The 24,616-nt window shown below is 35.9% G+C and overlaps 2 protein-coding genes across 3 annotated transcripts; both read right to left on the bottom strand.

Moving 5' to 3' along the window:
- Window positions 1-2: 2 nt before the first annotated feature.
- LOC128236784 (scavenger receptor cysteine-rich type 1 protein M130-like) lies at window positions 3-3,964 on the bottom strand. The gene is made up of 4 exons (XM_052951895.1): window positions 3,784-3,964; window positions 1,986-2,151; window positions 1,481-1,653; window positions 3-902 (listed from the first exon to the last, which is right to left on the bottom strand). The coding sequence occupies exons 1-4, from the start codon at window positions 3,962-3,964 to the stop codon at window positions 412-414; spliced, it is 1,011 nt and encodes a 336-aa protein (XP_052807855.1). The 3' UTR covers window positions 3-411.
- Window positions 3,965-4,468: 504 nt separating this feature from the next.
- LOC128239093 (scavenger receptor cysteine-rich type 1 protein M130-like) lies at window positions 4,469-18,997 on the bottom strand. Of its 2 annotated transcripts, none has more exons than XM_052955556.1 (10): window positions 18,903-18,997; window positions 16,824-17,007; window positions 15,564-15,730; window positions 15,215-15,362; window positions 12,402-12,595; window positions 11,938-12,073; window positions 7,263-7,447; window positions 6,563-6,713; window positions 6,150-6,316; window positions 4,469-4,651 (listed from the first exon to the last, which is right to left on the bottom strand). In XM_052955556.1, exons 1-10 carry the CDS (start codon window positions 18,970-18,972, stop codon window positions 4,482-4,484), a joined length of 1,572 nt encoding a protein of 523 aa, XP_052811516.1. In that variant the 5' UTR covers window positions 18,973-18,997; the 3' UTR covers window positions 4,469-4,481. The 2 variants fall into 2 exon arrangements, with proteins under 2 accessions (XP_052811516.1, XP_052811517.1); XM_052955557.1 differs by having other exon boundaries at window positions 6,572-6,713.
- Between the last annotated feature and the right edge of the window lie 5,619 nt (window positions 18,998-24,616).

Genomic DNA, 24,616 nt, shown 5'->3' with positions numbered 1-24,616 from the left:
TACTACATTGATATAATAATGTCAAGCAGTGACTTAGTTTCAAACAGATGTATCAATACTATACAAGTTATCAAAATCTCCGGAAGAGGATGTATATATTACCTACAATAATACATTACGGGAGAGTTCTGCTATTACAATACTACATAGAAACGAGCGATAATCATTTACATTATATAAAGTTGTTAACACAGAACATAAAGTTATCACAGACATTTGACCCGGACCAACTGAGTGCCGTTGTCTTTTGAAAGGTAGCATATACATGTTTCATTTACAAACAACTATATACGACAGAATAAGCACAAACCTTCCCTGACGATAGATGGATATATTTTTATTTCCTCGAGTAATGAAGAAAAGAACATAATTGTTGTTTATAATTTGTTAATACACAAAAGAATATGCAATTCACATGTGGATTTTAAACACATCTGGGTTACTCATCGCGTCTTCGTAAGACGGCAGTTCGGGGGTTTCTGTCAAATCTGTGGCGTTATGTTCCTGTGCGTGACTGGATTCAGACAAATACCCATTGTTTGTTTGTCCATTATGCGATAACGAATTTAAGGGAATACCTCGATTAAAGGAAATACTATGATACTCGGGCGGATTGGACGATACCGCTGTACGGGTGTCTCCCAGTGGGACGTTTCCGCGTACAGCGTCATCCCTAGAAGAACTGGCGTAAGCCACATTGGTCATTTGCCGCAACTGATAGGGTGTGAACTGTTCCTGAGACTGCTGGTGACGGCCGGCCTGCGTGGTCTCACCGCGCTTCTTCCTACACTTGCAAATAATAATCACAGCGGTAATGATTCCTATGGGTATGAAGACACCCAGCAAAATTCCTACGGTAGAAGTTGACCCGGTTGAGCTGCTGTCGGATTCCTCAGGATCACCTTGCAACAGAAAAATGATGATTAATTATGTTGTTAAGAGAAGGTAAACTTCCGTAAAGTCGGGGCTTCAAACCCCGGCCATCGTCAAACCATAATCCGTAAAAAATATATTACCGGTCGCTCCCTGGCCTTACGCTCGGCATTTAAAGATTAGTACTGAGAATATAGTGTTCTCAGTAGTGGTTCTACATAAGGGAGTTGTTTCCCTTGTATCGGTGCTTTACAAAGAGCACGTTAAAAACCACCCGGATCTCTTGTATCTCATTCTGTTTCATCAAGTATTCCTATGTCTGGACTTGGCATGGAATTATAATCACCTGACGTAACGAATGGCAGTTAAACACAATTAAAGTCGTGATGGCGTCTCAGCAGGGTCAGACCAAATGCAGCCGAAATGCGCGAGCAGACCATGATAAACTCGAATAAGAGGTAAACTTGTATCCGTGTTAAATGCGAAGATTTAAGGATTTATGGTAATATGTAATGCATGCAATTCTGTATCAAAAACAAGACAACTATTAGAGAGTCCCTTAAAAAGATTAATCGATCGAGGTAAATTCATCGTTTACTTGACATACTGCAATTGATACCAACGTCCTCGTCATGTGTACAGTCGTGTTGGCCCCATGGCTCGTGGTAACATTCCGATATGTGTCTCTCGAGGCCTCTACACAGCACGGAGTCCAGCCATATAGGCATATCAGCAGTAGTATATTCGTTGCTATGGTAAGGCGTTAGAGTTGGATGTGACCTGCAGTGCACATGTTTCATTTTGGTAGAACAGATGCAATCAGGGAGAATAGTTATTGTTTTGTATTGTTGAATATGTTTTTGCAATTGTAATTGACTATAATCGCACACTAGCAAGAATGAAGAATTTATCTTGCAATGGAGGTATTGCATCAAAATAGAGACTCAAAACATTTCAATAGCTAAGTTACCGATGCTGCAAATAAAAACCTAGAGGAAAATTATTTTCAATTCACATAATATAGCATTTTTATCCCACAAGTAGTTTTTAAATTATATATTTAAATCGTTATTTTATGCCATAGTGAAATATTTTCGCAGTGTCGTGCTTACGTGTGATATCCAAGCTGCGAGCACACGACTCGTGCGAGGTTGTAAGTGACACCGTCGTCGCAGACGGATCCCCACTGGTGGCTGTGGTACACCTCCAGCCGGCCGGCCTTGGGTGACGAACCGCCCGTTAACCGCACTGCTGCCGTCTCCTCGGGCGCACCTCGATCTGCAAACATTACACAACACATGCATGCACGTCGTAATAATGGTCATGGTATATTTGCTGCCAGATAAGCTCATATTTGTGTGGTATCATTGTTATGGGTTTGTTACAAGAGTACCGTAAGGGGTGATAACGATCGTCCGGATTCATTCGGAAAGTGGATCGGGTAAATGTTTGAATTTTGATTCATACCCTGTTTTCATTATCATTTTGTGTAAACGTACCGTCATGTTATAAAATATGATTAAATAAAAATACTTGTTTTTTTCTCTTTATTGAAATTTAAGTTTGTCATAGTTGTCATTAAATGTCCTTTTTTGTATTGGCAAAGTTGTTCCTAAATATGCCAACAAAGCATTTGACTTGACTTTACTAAGGATTTCTTACTTTCCTTTTGGATGCAGTGACCAACAAACACATAAACGCCCAATGAATTGAGAGTGGCGATACAGGGACTATTTGTTTACAGGGATAGCTAAAAATGTGCGGCCTGGTTTGAAGAGAGTGAAAATATATTTGGTTCTGACTGCATGTCAAAAACATACAATTAGAGAATGTTTAAATTCATTTAATGCATTTATGAAAAAATATCTGCTCACATGCGACGCACCTGAATGGACAAACTTATAAACGCATCAAAATGGAGTCAAAAGATAACATTAGATTTCATGCATCAAACCGGACTTAATCATATTTAGAAATCAACATTACCTAAACATAAAACTGTGGTAGAGCAATCGCATAATTAGAAAAAATGTTGAGTAATTTCTTTAAAAAATGCCGAACAGAAAATTCTTTCTTATTTCAATATGTTTAAGAGTCATCAAATAAAAGCCATTAAGGGACCTAAATCTAAATATCACATAAACATCTTAAAAGCACCAAATGAAAGACGAGAAGGGTTCCTATCATACTTCAAGGGGCAGGAGAGATACTTTATTAAATAGCTATATAAAGTCCGTTTGTAAACTGGTCTCCTGTACATTTCCATTGAGATATGTACACCACGTGATAAATTACGTCATATATGTCACGTCGGAAGGCATCAGTTTGCTTAAAATAAAGAATTAAATCAAAGATAACTTTTCTTTTATTACACCATTTTAAATAAAACAAAGGGCCGTCTATGCCGCCTAAAGAGTCCTTCCTTCGTTTGATTACCGAAGTTTGATAAGATGGATTAGTTTCATCAAACACTTCGACAAACCTGTTTCCAAAATCATGTTTTGACATTGCTCGATCAGACGGCCGTATTTTAAAAAGGTTTGTCGAAGTGTTTTAAGAAACTAAACTCACAATCAAATTTTGGTAAAAGACCGAAGGTGGGGCTCCGTAAGTGGCGTAGACTGCGCTATGTTTCATTTTAAAAAGTAAAAAATAGAGAAGTTATCTTTGTTTAAAGTATTTTTTCAAATCAAAATATTGCCTTCCGACGTAGCATTTATGACGTAATTTATCACGTGGTGTACACACACTAATGTAGCTCGAATGTGGAATCTGCATGGTTCCAAAAGTTGGACATAATTTCTGATTAATGTTTTTAAAAGTAAAACAGCACACCTATGAGACAGTCCCTTTAAAATATTAATAGATCGAGGTAAAATCATCGCTTACTTGACGTACTGCAATTGATACCAACGTCCTCGTCATGTGTACAGTCGTGTTGGCCCCATGGCTCGTGGTCACATTCCGATATATATCTCTCCAGGCCCCTACACTCCACGGAGTTCATCCAGATAGGCATATCAGCAGTATTATATTCGTGGCCGAGGCTACGCATTACAGAGGGGTGTGACCTGCAGTGCACATGTTTCATTTTGGTAGAACAGATGCGATCAGGGAGAATAGCTATTGTATTGTATTGTTGAATACGTTTTTGCGAATATAACTGACTATAATCATACACTAGCGAGAATGAAGAATTAGTTTTGCAACGGAGGTATTGCATCGAATCAAAAACTCAAACGTTTCTATAACTAAATTACCGATGCTGCAAATAAAATATAGGGGTAAATTATTTTGAATGCACATGTTTCATTTTGGTAGAACAGATGCAATCAGGGAGAATAGCTATTGTATTGTATTGTTGAATACGTTTTTGCGAATATAACTGACTATAATTAAACACTAGCGAGAACGAAGAATTTGTGTTGCAACGGAGGTATTGCATCGATGGAAAATCTCAAACGTTTTTATGGCTAAGTTACCGATGCTGCATATAAAAAACCTAGAGGAAAATAATGTTCAATGCACATAATTTTAAATCTAATTGTTATATTAAAATCATTTTTATATGCCATTGTATGTAGTGAAAGTTTTTCGCAGTGTCGTGCTTACGTGTGATATCCCAGCTGTGAGCACACGACTCGTGAGAGGTTGTTAGTGACACCGTCGTCGCAGACGGATCCCCACTGGTGGTTGTAGAACACCTCCAGTCGACCGGCCTTGGGTGACGAACCGCCCGTTAACCGCACTGCTCCTGTCTCCGCGGATGAACTCATACCTGCAAAAGTATGACATACAACCACTTCATGCACGTCGTAAGAATGGTCATGGTATATTTGCTGCCAGATAAGCTCATACTTATTTGGCATCATTGTAAAGGTTATGTAACAAGAGTACCGTAAGGGGTGATAACGCTCGTCCGGATTCATTCGAAAAGGGGCATAACTCGACATATATCAAATAAAATAATGAAATATACACATGTTCGTATAATGTATTTTGCATCATGTGAACTAAGTTTTATTCCAATGTCTTGAACAGACATTTTAGTGATAGCAAGTTTAAAGTGTTTACCGACCGATGATTACATCGACGACGTTCGAATATTTACCAACAGAACCTCGAAGCAAGAAGACCATTTTGTTGCATTCTTAAAACCTCAGTTACATTTGCTGAAGCAGCCGTTGGGTCTAAGATATATGGCCAATCGCAATTAAAGGTCACCATATCATTCCAACGGTTACTTGAGCAGTCACAAATATTAGGGCAGCCACAAGACGTGTTTTGAATTTGTGGAAACAAAAAACCTGGGCTACCGTACGGCTTTCGAAGTAAAGACGCACGGTCGCCGAAGGGCGTTCTAGGATTTTATCAAATACCAAGGCAGACGCAAGGTAGCCGCAAAGGAAAAAACTGGCATATACACCTGGTCCACGCATGATACATACTGCCTTTGCGGCCGCACGGATAGCAAAATTCAAATGTAATTCATAAGACCCTTGATCAGCCGCACGGCAAACGCATAGCCACCGTACGGCGACGTCTCCGTGGAACAGTTCTACGGCATGGCTACGGGAATTCGTATTGCCATGACGAGCCTAAAATGAAAACAGTTGCGCGCTACAATCCTCCGATGACCCCTACGGCCTGTCAAAGATAGTATAGGGATACGCCGTATAGTGACTCTGAGGCCACCGCAAATTCTCTACGGTCGCCGCTCGTATCTCTCGATTTCGGAGCTGACGGGTGCCGTTTCCTTGTTGTATCTAGAAAATGTGACTGAGGAATAACCATCTTTTTTTAAAAGGGCTGTACTCCATATGATGAAATAGCGAAAAAAAAAGAAACTCGTCTAAAACTGACATAAACTTGGTATCGATGTGTACAATGTATTGAAACTTACTAACTGCAGTACCACATAGTTTACAATTTTCGTATTTTTTCCATTAAAAGGATTACTAGGTATGTGTACCTAGTAAAATTCATTCCATATGCGTAATTGGCTAGTCGATGTTATCACGTGATATCACCAAGTTAGGTATATAGTTTAAATAGTCACACCGTTTAGGGTTAGCCTTCGTAGCACAGTGGATACAACACTGGACTGCACGATTTTTTTTTACATTTTTTTACCATTATGATATCAAAGAGTAAAACATTTTATTAAATAATTTGTCTGAGATTCGTTACAGTGCCAATCTGGTGTACAGTCCTATCAACTGAAACTGGATAGATTTTCGTGTCTTGGTGTGAAATATTTTGATTTATATACTCACTGGAAATGCAATGGACATACAGTTCTTTCGAGCATGTTTGTGTATGGTGTACGATGTCCGAGTTCCTACACTCATGCAGATTCCGCTCTGTTCCGTCACATGAGACGTTGTAAAGCCAGGCATTAAAGCTGCTTGGCATTAAAAACGCGTATGGCTCATTGTCGATGCTGAAAGTTGAATCGCGTACATAAGTAAATCGCAAGGTCAATGTTTATATGAGAAATGATACTTCACCGCTTATTTCATAACAAAATCAAGCATGAACGTCACCCTTTTGGGGAATTTAACACTTGGTGCCCTTGTTTTGTCGCAGGGGTTTAAAGATAAATTATATATAAGTCATTCTGCATACATAGTCGACATAAAAGAAAAACAACAAAGATGTCTTCATCATCAAATTTAGAGATACGTACAAACTGTACCCCAGTTCTCGACAGATGACGCGTGCGATGTTATCCGGGTCGCCGCTTGGACACACAGTACCAGACACGTTGACATAGTTCATCCTCACGCGGCCGCTTTGGCCACCATCTAGCCAGATACTCTCATAACTCTGCCCTGGTTCTATGAATGTAATGTTATGTCATCACGACTTATAGCTGCACTCACACTCACAAATTAACAGTTTTGACATTATTATTTTTTATTTTTTGTCTCAGAATCAGCGGATTTTGTTATCAATTCAGTCATATGAGATTACTCACAATAGAACAGATCTCAACTGTTTGGATAACTAAAACATCACTTTTCATAAAACGTAAGTAACGCTCTTAGCTATAAAAAATAAATTTACGATCGTAAATATGAAACACAGAATTAAGATCTTTTCTCAGCAGTCTTGTATAACTGGTTTTCCGACATTTACGCTAAAATTGTCCCGTTCAAACACAAAAAAGTTATCAAAACGCTCGATCTGTAACAGTGCAGTTTTAAAAGGGCATTCACTATGAGATTTTTGATTTAAATGACTAAGGCGGAAAAACATGTGTCATAGCTGTATCAGATGTAAAGCAGAGGGCAGATTTAATTTATAAAATAGTGTAAATTATAATCTAATTTAACTTGTCATACTATGTTATGTAAAAGTACTATTATTAAAAAGGGTGATATTACCACGACAAATCACCCCGACGTCCTCCGAGTGTGAACAGTCATGAACTCCCCACCCATTGTTCAACGAACATTCACTGAGACTTCTCGCGTTACTGCTACAGTTAACTTCATCGAGCCAGATCTGTCCGTTGAAATAGCCAAACCGACGGTGATTGGTGCTTGTAACGAATCCACCTTCAGCGAACCTGGTGCCGTGTAAAAACAGACGGTGAATATCGACCGTTATGTTAGTATGTCCCCCTAAGGGATAACATTCAGTTAACGCCCGTTTATATGGATTCGTCAACTCAGCGGATACGCTACCAGGTCCCAATTTCTTGAAATTTCTTAAGCTTAACAGGCTTAAGTAGCTTATTTCAATTAGAAAATAAACATACTTATTTTTTTTTAAATCAATGAAAAATGGTTTATTTTGATTGTCGAAAAGATAACTCATGTTTAAGCTTTTAAAGAAGTTAATATTACGAAAAATAATTATAGTAAAAAAACTCTCAAGCTAAGCTTAATCCTGTTGTAAGGGACTTAAGAAGTTTCGAGAAATTGGGCCTGAAGAGTGCATGTTCCAAATTTTGTTTTCCATTTGTATGCAAAATGCACAATATTATAACATTGCATATGATTTGTATTAGCTCAATTCATAAAACACTTCATTTGTGTAATGCTTGTATATTTTGATAACTGACTGAATATTTTGCTTACGAAAAAGACCTTCAAAATGCACATTTTGATAATACTGCACAATTGTACACAGTCATCATTCATTGCTTGTCTAATACGAAACATGTATGAAAAACGCATCAAACTTAAATGCAATTCATTGAATAAGCATTGTTTTTAGAATGCAAAATAATTATCCATCCATGTTTGTAAACGAAAGAGGCCCTCCTAGGCACTCAGTTCTAAGTTTTTGGGTTTCTCTTGGTACATGTCATCGATACTGGTGATGCCAAGCAGATAAAGCAGCGTCTTCACAGCAAACGCCATGCATTTGTTGAAGAAGTCGAAGCAAATGTTGCAGGCTAGTGTCATAGAAGAATCCGCTTCTGATTGGGCATCGTCTTCGGTGCTTATACGCAAGCGTTATGGAATTGTCAGATGGTTAATTGACTATTGGGCTGTGAACAATGGCAAGGATGTCTTTCCCCTCCCTCTTTTTGATGAGTGTCGACACACACTTACCGGAAACGGTTGGCTTTCAAAACTGGACGCTAACTCGGCCCACTGCCATGTGACTATCAAGCCTTAGAACCGCAAGACAACCACTTTTCTTACTTAGAGGGGTCTGTGTGAGCACATTTAAATGGGAGTTGGTCTTGTAACGTTCTAGCCACATATGTTTATGAACCTGGTAGGAAACTTTATAGACCTCTTAGAAAAATAGAGTGATAAGTTGCAACGTTTCAAATTTCATGCGTGTTCTTCATCGCTTCATGGGTTAAGCTTAATACTACCGCAGAATTTCTCGAAGCTAGGTGAGCCACTTCATGCGATTTTGGAAACAAAATAAGGGTGGTGGGGCGAAAAACAGCAAAATGCTTTCGACCTACTACAGCAAGCATGGGTATAACCACCAGACCTTGCTCTCCCTAAACAGGTTGCGGAGTTTGTTCTGGATTGTGATGAATAGGACAATGCTTTCGGTGCAGAGCTTTTTCAAATTCAGAACAATGCTGAACATGTCGTTGCATATGGCAGTTACATCTTAACGCTAGAGATACTGCACGACGAGAAAAGGAGCTGTTACCAGTCGGCAGATTAACTCGGCAGTATAGACTATATTTGCTCGGTATACCTTTCAAGGTCAGGACTCAAGTTTTGACTTGATTGTTGAATTTCAAAGAACTGCAGGTCGTGGGATTGAGGAAATTGCTCAATATTACTTTATCTTGGAATATCGACCAGAGAAAAAACACGGAAATGCAGATGCGCTATCTCGTAGGCCATACTCACTGCAATCCATATGTAGCTGGAGTTGCAGTTGGAGATCTTCCTTGTGATGTAAGTATTGTGTAATGGGGCTCATTTTACAAGTTGAAGAAAGTCGCGCCTTCAGGCATCACATATGAACGGCTGTCAGGGAGTGGGGACTACAACCACATTGTGGAGGGGGAGATCGTGCACAGGGGTCAGCGAGCGCCCAATACAGACCAACACCATGTCTGTGACGACATTGTTACGTCGGTGGACTGGGGAAGTTTCGGCAAAATGCTGTTTCTGAAGTACCCATTTCAACTGAGTATGATATTCCGGATTCTACGCCAACAGTGCAGTGTAGTTCAATGCCTTCTCCGCCAGTGCCTAGTGTAGCAAAGCAAACTGGTGCACTAAAGAGCAGTTCCTCTAATTGATGAAGTGTTGCATCGACAACAGGATGGGGGCGAAGAGAAGATACTAGTGGTTACAAATTCGCTTCAAAATGAGGCCATTTGTCCGAATCACGACTTACCCTATGCAGGGCATCAATGTGTAACACGAACCAATTGGTTCATGAATATCAAGTAGAAGTTTTAATTATGTCTCATATTAGGGAGTACCAAGCTAATGTCCAAATGGAAGGAGTACATCTGGACTGCATGGGTCCTTAACCATTGACGTCAAGTGGAAACCAGTATGTACTCATGATGCCGATCAATTCACCAAATGTGTTCCCATGCCATCACAGATAGTGGCAGTAACGGCTAGGGCAGCAGTTAAATCAGTTCTTTTCTAGATTCGGGTATCATTAGTAGGTATTTTCTGATCCGGCGTAAACTTTGAATCTTAGCTTTTTACTTTACTTTGTAAGGTTCTTGAAATTCATAAGGCCAGAACGATGGTCAGGTAGAGCGGTACAATCCGACCTACCCTGATCAAAGCAATAAGGTGTTACACTGGTGATAAGAAAGGCCAATGGGAAGTAAATCTGCCACAGATTGCAGGTGCATTACGTAATGTTGTCAATCGGAGCACAAGCTCAAGCTGGGCCGCGAAGTGATCAAACGAGCATATCTGATGTTCCTACATACATCACCCGTTACGATAATCACACACCAGTGGGTTGCAACCTTATTGAGAAAGCTGATGAGACAGCTCATGATAACTTAAATACGCCACTGAAAAGTAAGAAGCAAAACTACATAGGTGCTGGATGTACTGTAGTTCATTACACCTAGTCATAGTTGTTTGCGTTCAACTCCCAGCTGGTCTTATCAATACCTGCTGACTTGAATAGTTTGTAATCAACCCCTGGCGCCGACCCGAAAGAAAAACAACAACAGAGGGTGAGTACAGTGCGAGTATTCTAGTCTTCCTATTAATTACACATATTGTGCTGACGTCACTGGTCTGTGAGCATATATCAGGGAGTTGGAAATACGCTGATGTGAAGAGCAGATGTGTGAAGAACAAAACTTGATAAGACAGCTACGGTTATTTTTTCGATATATTTAATGGTAAGGTGCGCTCAGTAATAATTAATAAAAGAGAAATCTTCATCATGACATTGACAGTGTGTGTATACCACGTGATAAATTACGTCATATATGCTACGTAGGACGGCAACTCTTTGTTAAAAATGAAGACTTAAATTAAATATAACCTTTCTTTTACTAAACCATTTTAAATCAATAAAGGGCAGTCTATGCCGCCTAAAGAGCACTGCATTCGTTTTATTACAGAAGTTTGATAAGGTAATTAGTTTCATTAAACTCTTCGACAAACCTGTCCCCAAAATAATGTTTTGTCAGACGGCCGTATTGTAAAAAGGTTGGTCGAAGTTTTTTTAAGAAACTGATTTAAACTCTGGTAAAAGATCGAAGGCGGGTTCCGTAAGCGGCGAAGACTGTGCTTTGATTCATTTAAAATAGTGAAGAAAAAGTGAAGTAATCTTTGTTTAAAGTCTTCATTCGAAGTAAAATTATGCCTTCCGACGTAGCAATTATAACGCAATTAATCACATGGTAAACACAAATTGATTGAAACACAACAAAATAAAACAATAGTCAAACCCTGTAAAGATGCGGTGTTTTAGGTATTCTTTGACGTCAACTTTGATTTCAAATTATTGCTCGGCATGACGGCGGTAAACAATGATGCACGCGTTATTTGTTTTTGGAGTGAAATGTACAATTACTGTGATACTTTTAAAGTCAATTTTTATGAAATGTGAAAGATAATGGTTTGCAAAAATAAAACATGAACCATGTGTTTCCAGCAGGGAAGGAAAACTTATTACGACCAGCATGTGCACTCAGCTCGGACATTTCTATCCGCACCAAAAACAAATGAAATGTAATTTTATAACCATTCAAAAACGAGCTCCAGTTGCTTTATTTCCAGATGGCATTTGCAAAATTTCTACCTTTGCTAAATGCACAAACTGTTTATGAAAAAACGTTGCCCTAGCTCCTAGGAGACGACCTAGGCGAATCCGGGCCCTGTGTTGGCTCAGCTTACGTATGAGCCGTGTCACGGTTTCGTGCAAAAGACTACTGTCATGTCTTGTTCTGGGCTGGTTACACTAACTGTCTACATATGACTCTTATCCTAGTAGATTGTAGACAACAACGACAAAAATTGGTCCTGTGCTGGTTTGACAAATTGTCTACATGTGAGCCTTACCCCAGTTACTTGTCGACAACAAAGACAATTTTTGGTTCTGTGCTGATTGAAGATAAATATTACATATGAGCCTTACCCTAGTTCCTTGCAGACGACATTGGCAAAGCCTGGTCCTGTGTTGTCGTCACAAATTGATCCCCAGGTACCGTTGTGTTCTACCATCACCCGCCCAGAGAAGGAGCCACCGCCCTGAAGCTTCAATCTTGTGTAAGCTAAAAGAGTGACGTAGGTGAGAGTGTGTCAACGGTATAGATAAATCCCTGCATTGTTTTAGTGCAAGGTATTTCAAGCGACTGTTAATTTTTATGAGCATGTGTTTAGAGATTAGATCACAATTGTTTATATTCTGTCGAACCAATAGCTGTGATGTAAGGTCAGCTATATTGGTGTTGGGACAAATACTTAATAGGGACGGATGGATTAATGTGAAATCAAAATGTAATTATAATTCTTACAATGTATTGCTATTTTTTATTTGTAATTTTCTCCATCTACCATTTTTTTTGTTATCTTAACCAGTGCATTATAAAACAATTATACCCAAACATTGTATTCCAACTTGCTCTCGCGGGTCGCATGAAGTCGTGTCTCCCGCCAATTCTACACATTGACCTAGTGACTTTTCCGTTCCCAAGCAATGTACCCCGGAGACACGCACGTGATATCGGACGTAACTATCCAGGACACGAGTATCAGCAATCGACCATGGCGGCAATAAACGTCCTTGATCAAACCTTTAAATTAAATATGTTTTATATCTATATCTTTATATCATCATACATACACACTCGCAGACAAGACACACGTTAAACGGACTCTCTCAGGCATTACGTATTGACAATAGAAACAGGTCTTCAGAATGGATATAATGGGCCACTAACTTTATTAAAGTGACACTCTTATTCAAAATAAATACATACACATTTATAACAAACATCCATTTTGACCGATAAACCTTTAACTTCTTACTAAATAATGCATAAATGGAAAATATTAATTACCGATAACAATATTGTAACCATGTATTTAATAGCTAAAATGCTAAAAGATTTACTGCGGTCTACTATAGTCACATTTCTTTCAAATTAAACTCGGTATCCTTTATAAGGACCTTTGTTTTTAACATTGATTCATCCTTTTTGGAATATTAAAACAAAATTATTAATTGTGGTAAATCTTATATGGGAGTAAGAGTGCATCTTTAAAGTTAACAGCGTTATTAACGATGTTGTTGCTGACGGTTAGTGGTGTTAACAGTGAAAATATTAGTTTGAAGGTCCAAAACATAGAGGTTTATATATTTCTTTCATGCTTTACGATGAAATATGGGGGTTTAACAGTGAAATAACAACAGTGAAAATATCAATTTGATATTTTCACTGCAAAATAAGGAGTGAAAATATCAACTTTCAGAACTACTTTTAAATTCCTTTGTTGTTACATGTACTTGCCTTGATCAAAACAGAACATTGGACTTCAGTAAATTATGTCAAAAAATGTTAAAAAAAGAAATATTTTATAAATTTAAATAAATATATAATTGGAAATAACAACTTACCGTTTATTACCGGTTATCCCGTTTATCAAACATTTTACTGATCTTTGAAGCTGAATGTTCGAACATTTGCTTTACCAAACAAATCACAGACAAAAACAACTGTTCGAACATAAATAAAATTTTATATCCTCGTTCAAATGTATTTTAAACTGTTAACCGTTGTAGTACGTAAAATGAGCTTCCTGGAGAATTCACACAATATACAGATAGATCCGATATTTTTTTACCCCACCCACACCTCAAAATGTGTCAACAAACTAGCGTGGCATTTACTCTTTATCTGGAAAACAAACATTTTAAATCGAAACAGACTGGTCTCTGACAGTAAGATGACTGAATATTAACTTACTATAAAAACACGCGTACATGCAGTCTTAAACTAAGAAGAATGGTTAAAATCCAATGAGTATCCACATTTGTTTTGCTAACACATTTGACCTTCCAAATTTTCATTCTTTAAATAGCGGCGTAGTAATTTGGTTTTGTATTCATGCCCATCTTAAAATAAAAAGTGTTTTCATTATTTTTTGGAACATATGTGCACTAATAATACTTCATTGTTTACTGTTCATAAAGCTTTGCAATAAAAAACGAGCGAATATTAAGCTATAAGAATGAATAGCAGAGAACTATTTCTCAGCAAACCGAAAGTAGAAAAGTTGACAGCTATAACTATGCATGAGGGGGGCCCCACGGGTAGCGGCCTAAAGCCCACCCTTTTCAAAAAGGGGGTAATTCAGAAATAAATAAAAAAAAACAACAAATAAAACTCCGAAAATAAGTATAAAAGAAACAGAAAATTTGTTTATTTCGGTGTAAGATCGTATTTTATTTCACTCGTGATCATAAAAAAAAACTACATTTTCTATGACACTCGTGAAATAAAATACGATCTTACACCGAAATAAACAAATATCCTCTATATATATATATATATATATATATATATATATTTTAATTAGTTTTGAGGTTCAATATTTAGCAAGTATTACACATATATACGTTGCAACATATGAATGTGTTATATGGAGTTGAGCAACTTTAAAGAATTCAGACTTTATTAGATTATCAGCCAAAAAGCATTTACATTATTTTCGAAAAAATTTCAATACAAATTTATTATATTTTGTGTCAAAATAGTCGTGACTACCCGATCAACAATGTGCTGTGGCTTTGTGGTGTTTGCAGCTAATTTAAGAGGGAGCATCGAATTGTTGTGACCGTGTGCTAAGTCGGAAAGACTCCTAGTAGATACTTCCACTCTTTGTTTATCTTTTAAATGTGGCTTAACCCCAAGAGGTCACTTGGGAAAAAGAAGAAGGAAAATTGAAATAATGTTAAGCTATTCAGGTTCCGCTGTTTTCGCTTCTTTACATCCCATTTTAGTTTTTGTCAAGTGTGAAATATTTTTTACAGTTTGTTCAAACAAACGACGCTTTTTAAATTTTAAAAATATATTTAGTTATCAAAGAAATAAGTTCGGCATGCCTGCTCCATTCTATAAAAAGGTGTGCCTGAAAAACTACTGATTATTTTTAATAAGTCTATTTAAACAATTTCATGATTGGCAGTTCATCAAAAGTGTTCTGTTTCTTCTCGAGAAAATCGTGTGTTAGGGTTGTAAAGATACGTATGGTGATAATAGACAACGTGTATATCAGGAAATGACCAATGAAAAAGCGAGAGCCTTTAGCCTATAGTATAGGTCAAAATAAAGTGAATGTATGGGAATGTTCGATGTGAGAATGGTAAGAGTCTATATTTACTGCATTGCCTATGTTCTGTTAGACCGTACCTAAGTTGTGTGCAGACGACACTTGCCAGGTGGTGCATGTTGCCAGGATTTATGCATGCTGTGTTCCAGTGTCCGTCATAGAATATTTCTAGCCGACCCGCGTGGTTTGGGAGTACCAATCTGTTTTTATTCAGTCGGATAGTCATTTCTGGAAAACATTTCCAGGTGGAAATCAGTATAAAATAATAACAACAACAACAACAATTATACTACTACTACTACTACGACTACTACTACTACTACTACTACTACTACTACTACTACTACTACTACTACTACTACTACTACTAATAATAATAATAATAATAATAATGATAAAAATAAAAAGATAATAATAAAATTAACACACCGCTGGAACAGATCACTTTCAACTGGCGAGTGTAGCATCTGCTTAAACTCCTGTTACCCGTGCAATCCTCTAGGCGCTGCTCACTTCCCGTGCAGTTTATGCCAGTAACACTTGATCCTTGGAACGGTGGGCGACTTTGTGTAAATATGGAGAGCCCAAAGGCATACCTAAAAACATGAGTACCATACAGTGTGTGATTATAACAACCAATTTATCCTTTGGTACTACTCTTTTGACGGGAGAAAACCTGCGCGGGCGGGCTAAATAAAAATACGCTGTTTTGTTTTCCTTTCAATTAAATAATGTATCATTTATAGTGATAGTCTTGAATAATATTAAAGTTTTTCTTAATTCTTAAAGTATTTCCGCTTAATTAAGCAAACACTGCAGTAACCAAATGAAGACTTCAATTTATATATTTAAAAAAAAAGTTGATCATGGCGGCGCCCATATTCAAAACGTGTCATATGTGTTTTAATCATCAAGGAACATATTAAACTGAACACATACAAGAGAAACTTTCTGTTATTCTTTTAATTGAACCTTATTTCAAGTTTATCAAGAGCGTATTAAAGATACGAATCAAAATAATTTATTTTAGTACATTATTTACGATATAGTGGGTCTCATAACATTTTAAATTATTGAAGCCTATTTACGAGGACTATCCCGAAGCTTACCGGAGATGGCCGAGTTGCTACAATTGGGAGGCTACGAGCGGTCGCTTAAACATCATATAAGTGTGAACATTCTGAAAACTATGGTGTAGTAAATCCGTAAAACGAAGTACACGTGACCGCCTTAGTTTGCTGTGGTATTTTGGCGCATATTGGCGCGCTCGAGGAACCATTTGTCAATTAATTTGAATTCAATCTGAGATATACATGTACATTGTATGGTAGCTGTTTACATATATGTGCGTTGCGTCTGAAGCTGACACAACACCAGAGTATCACTAACGATACATTCACTTTTAACAAGAACGAATGTCCATATGCAATTCCGATATAGATTGTCTCATAATAAGAATATTGTCTTTTGTCTAGTTGAATCCGCCATGTCATACAGGGATTTGGAGGTAATTGGAGGTAATGTAACGTGTTGGAATCATATCGAACAGATTGGCAATAACAATAGAACAACCAACCGTGATGAAAGTTCATGTCTTTGCTCTCTCTTTAAAATCACCACCATTTGCCGAAACGTTATTACAACAGTCTAATATCTTTACTTTCTCGTTTACAATGCAAACTAACAAACCCGAGCTGATGACAGACGACATTGGCGATATAGGCGTTTACACGAGTTGTCTGTGAGCATATCGGGGTCCATTGGTCGCCAAGTAGGATCTCCACTCGTCCGCCGGCCGAAGCTGTATCCCCTTCAACCAGCTTCACTGACCACTGCACTTCACTCGAGTTCGAGGTCACCTCATATAACTCACCTGGATATACAAAACTGAATATTTATGGTAACTCATGGACCACAGCTTTCAATAAAAATGCCAATCGGAAAGGTTAAAGGCTTTGCTTGAAACAGAGCAAAGGCCAATTATTTAATAATTATGTTTTAAAGTGGTGCTGTTGTTATAGATATAATTTAATTGCTGTTGTTGTTATTATTATTGAGAAAATGACCATTACGACAGTATTAAATTAACATGTGGCAGGTTGGCAGCCAGAAAGCATGGTGTTAGCCGCGTTCTCGGGGATACTGCCGTTCTAAGGACCTATATACCCTCTCGGATTGTTTGTATTTTTAAATTTCGATTTTCGGAGGGGGAAGGAGGAAAGAATTAGACCGCGGACTACATGGCCTATAGCTCCGCCCCTTTGTCCTATACATTTGATATCTAAAAGTAATATTGTTTCATTATTATAGAAATATATTTTATTTAGACATTGACCAATGTTTAATTCCGGATATAATCCTTACATTGCTATATAAACATAATGCATTTAATGTGCAGTAGGAATAATTCATTCCTATCAAGTTAAATATATTGATTTAGAATGGACGGAGTAAGCGTAGCGAATGCGGACTTATGATTTATTGCTTTGTGTCCTAAAGCCGGTCAAACTTATCGTGAATGATATGATGCTGTTTCCAGTTGATTGATGTCGCTTGCCTTTTCATTTCAGTAGCTGCTTCAAAATATGAGAAAGAAAGTCAAAAGGTAAAGGCTAATGTCATCCTAAAGACATGTTGAGATGTGTTTGCCAGCAGAACAACTGAATGTGGTTGTTATTACATTACACACAACCATAGGTTTCAAACAAAGAGATTTTCAAACTTTCCACTAACACCATTTTAGAAACCCAACCCCGCCCTATGACGGCCACGACTTTTAAAAAATGAACTAGGTAAATACATGTTGTAAACTATTTTGAAATAACCTTTTTTTTCTTCAAAAGCCTAAAACAAGAGTATCGCTAGAAGTAATGGATGCCCAATAAACGCACATTTTTAACATAAAGTCAGAAATGGAAACACAATGTGCTGGCAAAAGGTGAATAATTGAGGCATTATTTTACACAAGTTGAAAAATTTCATAACGTGCAAAATTAGCAATTATATTATTTGGTTTTCGCACTTATTAACCTAATTAATTTAGATACAATGCAATGGAATAGCCCCGAAACATAACCGTTTATTTTACTTTTCGTTGAAAAAAAGCAACAAATCATATTATTAGAATAACCTATTATGTTTGAATAGTACAGAAATTTACTGGGATGACCTTGTTAAGGGGGTAAGATCAACAGAAGATTGCTCATTTTGGTACTGAATTTGCTTGATTGGTTGTATCGCCGACCTATAAACCATATAGTTGCGTGGTTGTATATTATAAAATGCATATTAAAGGAGAGACATACAAGATAGTTTGTATAATATAAGTATACTGAATATTGTCAAATGGATATTTTAATTGTGCAATGTCAATACGATTTAATAGCTGATTACACATCTATTTCATATTCAGGTTCATGACGTTAGCTTCGACTGCTTCCAGTCAAGGGCACCCTTATAACTGCCAATAAGTTACTTCGTGCATGCGCCGAGGGCAAATGAAACATAGACGATTGTACCAATCATGTAGACCGACAAAACATTCTCGACGAAAAATAAATATTTATATTCACCGTAAAACTTCTCTACATGAAATGGAGCCACAGAAATGGGATAAATCCTCGATTATCATCAGTCCACAAATATGTGCGAACACCGAATGTAAATGATGATAGGACATAAAACATTCCGGCATTACCCCCAAATCCCTTTCGTATATTCATGCCTATTTTAGCTCTTCGTATGTAAAGAAGATACATAGATTTATACCTTTACATCCGACGATTAATAATTCCACAAACAGAACAAAAATAAACAGATGTATTATACATAAATCCATGTTTGAAGTAATATTTCACAATACAATCTTCTACCTGTATCCACTCAGTCACATTATCTGTTTATATTGGGGCCAATTTCAAAATGGCTGAATTTTGCAATCGTCAGTGTGTTTGTGGTTGTGATAAAATTGTAGCATTCATAGACGACATAGTGATAAAGGAATTTAATGTTTATAATAATCGAACTGACGATATAAGGGCGATACTATTTCCCGGTCGCCGTCATATCCGGCTTCTGTTTTCAAGTTTACAAGTTTATTGGTACACAATGCACATACACATGTACATACATTGTACACCTTATATCACATGTATGTATGTGCTAAGTGTACCAATAAACTTGTAAACTTGACAACAGAGACCGGATGAGACAGGGACCGGGAAAAAGTATCGCCCTTTAGATTGTTTTCAAAATTATACAGTAGCTATATGGGCCATGATTTTGAAGGTGTGAACCATCCAGAACACGGACTTGTGATACAAATAAATAATAATAATAATAAAAATAATAATAATAATAATAATAATAATAATAATAATAATAATAATAATATTTTATTATTATTATTATTATTATTATTATTATTATTATTATTATTATTATTAAAATTAACTTCATTCTGCCATACGAAAGAAAATATATTTTTTAATATATTTTCGGAATTTTGAAACCCTATCAAACGATCATAACATATATGCGACAAATGTATGGAATGTACCAATAGCAATTAATGTCTTAACTGAAAAATATAATGTAAATATATAATGTAGCTCTTGCTGATACATTTTTGAAAACCTGCTTAAATAACTTACATGGCAATATACAGACAACTGGAGGACTTATCTCACTGTTATATTTGTTCTGTAAAGGAGCATATTTATTTACGGCGTTGCTAGAGCAGAATATCAATCAAAGCTACTGAGTGACGACAGTTTGTGTGGTTTTCTGTCTATAAATGATAAACTATCACAATTTCAGTCAAATATATCGTGAGCAACTCAAGTATTTCAGGACGGTGCCTCTTGTTCTAAGTAAAATTTTCAGCACACCTTGGGTTACTAAATGCACATTATTTTCGGATGATACGTATTTTATTTTACAACAAATTTTGTTATTTTTTCTTTCGAACGATACAACTAGGCAGTCCCCTTGGCGAATATTAAGTGTTTTATTCGAAGAAAAACAGTATGACCATAAGTCCATTTAATAATTTAAGACGGTACTACGATTTACCTACATTTTCTCGGCCGGTCATTGGCTCAGTTTTACCGAATATGTAATTTCATGTACGTTGTATGTGAAGAAACTCTCATTTGAATTTCTGTTCATTTTGTTTATTTTTGTTAAAGTAACTGTTTGTAGCACTGTGTTTACTGTACCTATACATATCAGTTCTTTATCATTGTCATAATTATTTTTTGAAATGCAGAAATAAAAGAAATCATCTATCTGCAGGCTACTAGGTTTAGTGTAGGGACATGTCATTATAGGGAAAACGAAGGTCATGGTTTTTCGTAAAAGGGCAGAGTAAATAACAATGAAAAATGTTTATACGACAATAAGTACATTGAAACGGTTGATAATTTTAATTATCTTGGTACTGTTTTAACTTTACTGCATCTTTTGTTTTGAACAAAGAAACCATTGCAGGGAAGGGTCTAAAGACTCTAAATGTACTTATTAATAACACTAAATATTATAAGTTCATACCTAGCGTTCTTTGCCAATTGTTTGACGCTTTTGTAAGTGCAACGTTGAATTATGGATATGAAGTGTGGGGGTTTTCCAAATCGAACGAAATTGAGCGTATTCACTTAAAGTTTTGCAAAAATAAACTTGGGGTTTAAAACAAGCTCATGCAATATGGCCGTTTATGGTGAATTAGGTAATTATCCATTATATGTAAATACTAAATAGATATGGTAGAATTAGAAAATTTTGGTGTAAGACTATTTCTTCAGATAATATTATTATAAATAAGCTATACAATGATATGTTAGACAATGCTAACCGTACTCATTGCCATGCTAAAGTATCAATTGGAAATTTAAAGTTACATGATCTAAGTTTGTATAAATTTAAAGCATGATTAAGTGGAATGATAGTTAAATACTTCTCTAATGTAAGGGTTTGCTTTAAACTATTGCAAAAGATTCCTTTATTAGACGATCTCATTTGCTCTTGCCAAAATTATAAGTTCTGGTCTTTTAGTGTTTTCGTGATACTATAACTTGTGAACTTGACATTCACGATTAGTTGATTTTCGAACAAATTTGAATGACCAGTGGAGTCAAAGATATACTTTATATAATTAAGTCATTTAAAATTTAGGTTTCTTTATCGCATTGAGCGATTTACATTTGATGCATATAAGTCCTCAAATAGTACTATTGTTTCCAATAAGCAATCATTCTTTTTTGAATTGTAAGTTTAAGCGGTTCTCTGCCAAGCTCGCAATATAACATATATATGGTGTAATTTTCCTTGAATTTGTTATTTTCCTTAAAAAATCTAGATGATTTTTTTTCATAAATTTCGGTATTCTCAATACTAGAATTTCACATGAGTAAGTTATTTAATATAGGATCAATAGTACGATCAAATAGTTTAAGTTGGAGATCAATTGATGAGTCAAGTTTATTAATTCTTCTGTATAGGAAATGAAGAGCCTTTTTTGCTTGCTGAGCTAAATGTTCTTTGGCTTTATTAAATTTCCCAGTTGGACTAAATACCATTCCTAAATACTTATAGTTAAAGATTTCTAGTTCTTCGTTGTTCAGTGTAAAATCTTTGTTAAAATGAATTTTTAATATGTTCCGGACCCAGTCCTGCCATAAGTGTAACCAACTTCGCATTTACGAAGCGGTGGTAGGCGCATGGGAGGTCACAAGAACCTTCAAGTTCAGCACAGGGCGATGGCAGTGAGGTCCGGAGTGAAAAATGACTGAGATGTGTTCATGTAATATACTTTATATCCAGTAATCAAGTCATGCAAACCATGTATTAAATAAATTAGCAATAATAACGTATGAATGTTCACCATATTAAAAACTGTATGTGCCTCGATCACCCCTATCCGCTCAATATAGGTAAACTCTAGAGACTGTAAGTTGAACATTTTAACGTATTTCGGTTTGACGCGGCCGGGATTTGAGCTCCCGACTTTTCGCACCCAAAGCGAACGCTCTACATCATGTTAATTCACGTACTCATTTGGTTTGTTAAACATGAATATATGTAGTATATGTGAATTATAATGTGAGTATTAAATCTAATAAAGTACAAATGTTGTATCTATGTTTTGAATCTTAACATATTGATCCAAATAGATAAGGTGTTAGTAATTTTTTGTTCTTTATTTTCAGTTGTATTCAATTTAAGTTTTCTATATAATAATATAATAATTGAGCTGAGCTTTTCAAGCCCTGAAACAATCATAGTACATAACTATAATTAGATTGTAAATAAAACAATGAACACAGATACAAGCAATAGCACATAAGACAAAATACACAAAAACAGCGAGTTCCATTAATTCTTGTAGGTTATTAAAACCGTTAATATTATCCATTATTTGGAACACAATACAAAGAAATTTACAATTCTTGTTTTACACAAAACACACACACCTAGAGTATAATCCCTAGTAGACTATATATATTACTGACATCGAAGAAGACAGGAGTCTCGCTCACCCTCAACTAACATATGCATGGTCTAGATGCTAATGCTGAAACATGCATGTTAATAAATATTAAGTTATTTGTTAAAATACCATGTCAATTCCAGTAATAACAAATCTAAAATAACAACTATTTGAATCTCGATTGCAATACAAGTAGAATGAAAAATAAAAGAAGCAAATACATAAAATTTCCCTCCTTAAATTTTATGAAATTATTGAGAAGTTTTCACGCCAGAAACCAAAATCAGAATGTTCATGAGAATCGAGGCCGAGGTTCACCAAAAGCTTGGAAAAACATATAATCATTGGTTGCTACCCCCCCTCCCCCCCAAAAAAACCAAACAACAACAACAAAAAACAACAACAAAAAAACAACAACACTTATCATGACCACATAAATACCGTAAATTCCCTAATGATCACATATGTAGGAATATTAATAAATTCATGAAATATCATAATTCCTCTAAAAGTAACCCTAACTTAATAATATTGAAGATGAATAAAAACATAATTTTAGGTTGATCTTAAATCATATATTATACTTTATTACACAAAGCTAAGCAATTTTATAAGAAGCGACTAGGTTTGTAAATAAAGAACATTTATATGAAAGAATTTATTTAATACACGATGTCTAAAGGATAATATGTTGTATGTTAGCCTTTTAATAAGCGCATGTCCAATTTTCGGCAAAAATGCAATGAACATATTTAATTGCATATTGAGTCATTATATAATAGCTAGCCGTTGCCGTAAGATAAATATCAATGTTAGATTAAATGAAGCAGTATTTGTTGAATTTTCTATGGTTTTGAATCAAGTATGAATTGTAAAACATATTTACAATTTAAGTAAAATTTTGATCAATGTAATGAATTTATATAGCAGGAGATAAACCGGAATCATCGTAACTGTACACAACAACCGGCATGCAACGCTGACTTTCGGTATCGCATTCGGAACTCCTCGGCCATTTTGTTTGAAAACAACCTCGGATGTATTTGGACGGTTTATATACTCAGAAGTGGTACGTTTAAGTCCGCTGCAAGTAGATCGCTTAGTTATTTTATTTAGCAGTTAAACTTTATGACTCAAATCTTGTGAATCTTAATTATGTTTGCAATAATTAACTTTACTGGCAATCAATTTAAACTTGAATAAATGCAACTCTTTAACACTATATTCAATTATTGATATAATTCAAAAAAATACGAACTACTTCAACTGATGTACCGGCATACATCCGAGGTTGTTTTCAATAAAAATGGCCGAGGGGCTCCGAATGTCGGTATCAAGAACCATTATGTTTACGTTACTTAATAAATATGTTTGAATCTTGAATATTTGACTACGTTACACAAAAACAACAAAATGGGAGTTTGATTGAACGAATAATAGTATGATTAACATGTATTAATATGTTGACAGTCCCCTTAATTTTCACAAATTGTAAATCTTAAATACAGTACATTATAATATGATAATAATTGACTTTGTTTTTTTTAATGTGATATTTGAGGAAAAGCTTTGAAAAGAAATAATTCATTTGAATTACCACCCAGCGAATGTTGATCTTCTTAACGCCGACGTTCTTAATCGTTTTTCTCGGTAAGTTAAAGTATTATAGATCTTATTTGTATGCAAAATCGTATAAAGGAAAATTCCAATTTTGTTGTCTTAGTCACGCCTCTAAAATATGTTTTTGCTAATGTCTGGAGTTGACATATTATAAGATATATATTATTATATATTTCGTATAATATGTTTACATCAGGCATAAGCGGCAAGATATTTCCCCTTGTTTATTGCACTTGTCTCACAGCATGGGGTAAATTTCCTGTGTATCTGTTTATTGGTCCAGTGCCTTTTAAAGTTGACACTTTCAGAGTTGATAATCTCATTGTCCGACTAATACATATCCAATTCTTGTATAAACAATATACATACCTAAATG

Source organism: Mya arenaria, chromosome 6, assembly GCF_026914265.1.
Source record: "Mya arenaria isolate MELC-2E11 chromosome 6, ASM2691426v1".
Classification (NCBI taxonomy): domain Eukaryota; kingdom Metazoa; phylum Mollusca; class Bivalvia; order Myida; family Myidae; genus Mya; species Mya arenaria.
Note: the sequence above shows the minus strand (reverse complement) of the source record. Positions and strands in the feature narration are given on the sequence as shown.